The following is a 581-nucleotide window of genomic DNA, read 5'->3' as shown; positions in this document are numbered from 1 at the left end:
GTCCCCCACCCCACCACCCCGCTGCGATGTCCCCATGTCCCCCTCCCCAGCATTACACCACGGACGCAGATGGGCTCTGCACCCGCCTCATCAAACCCAAGGTGATGGAGGGGACGGTGGCAGCCGAGTTCTCCCGCAGTGAGTGGCCGTGCCCCTTCCCCAGCTCCTGGGGACCCCCCCAGCACCCCTTCACCCTCCTCCTCCCTCTCCCAGGTGGCTGGGCCCTCAACATGAAGGACCTGAAGTTGCTGCAGATCATTGGCAAGGGGGAATTCGGAGGTAAGCCCTGTGCCCCCAGCACTATGATGGCCCTAACATTTGGGGGGGAGGCTCTGCAGCCCCCCTCTCCAGGGTGATGGTGGGGCCCTGGGAGGCCAGGATGCTTCCCCGTGTCTCCTTTTCCCGTCTCTGTTCCCGTCTCTCCTGGCCTGCAGACGTGATGCTGGGGGATTACCGGGGGAACAAAGTCGCCGTGAAGTGCATTAAAAACGATGCCACAGCTCAAGCCTTTCTGGCGGAGGCGTCCGTCATGACGTGAGTGTTACGGAGGGGGCAGCACCAGGGGGGGGGGTCCTCCGCTC

General features: G+C 64.2%; 1 protein-coding gene across 1 annotated transcript in view; it reads left to right on the top strand.

The window, feature by feature from the left end:
* Positions 1 to 26: 26 nt before the first annotated feature.
* The window catches only part of CSK (c-src tyrosine kinase), a gene marked incomplete at its 3' end in the record, with an annotated part of 2,340 nt that continues 1,785 nt past the window's right edge, over positions 27 to 581 (top strand). Inside the window, exons 1-3 of the mRNA XM_010016032.1 lie at positions 27 to 138; positions 214 to 279; positions 435 to 534. Coding sequence (XP_010014334.1) covers positions 27 to 138; positions 214 to 279; positions 435 to 534 — 278 coding nt within the window. The remainder of the gene's footprint in view (positions 139 to 213; positions 280 to 434; positions 535 to 581) is intronic.

This window comes from Nestor notabilis, unplaced genomic scaffold, assembly GCF_000696875.1.
Source record: "Nestor notabilis isolate BGI_N333 unplaced genomic scaffold, ASM69687v1 scaffold19706, whole genome shotgun sequence".
In the NCBI taxonomy this organism is placed as follows: Eukaryota; Metazoa; Chordata; class Aves; order Psittaciformes; family Psittacidae; genus Nestor; species Nestor notabilis.
This window is presented reverse-complemented; position numbering and strand designations above follow the sequence as displayed.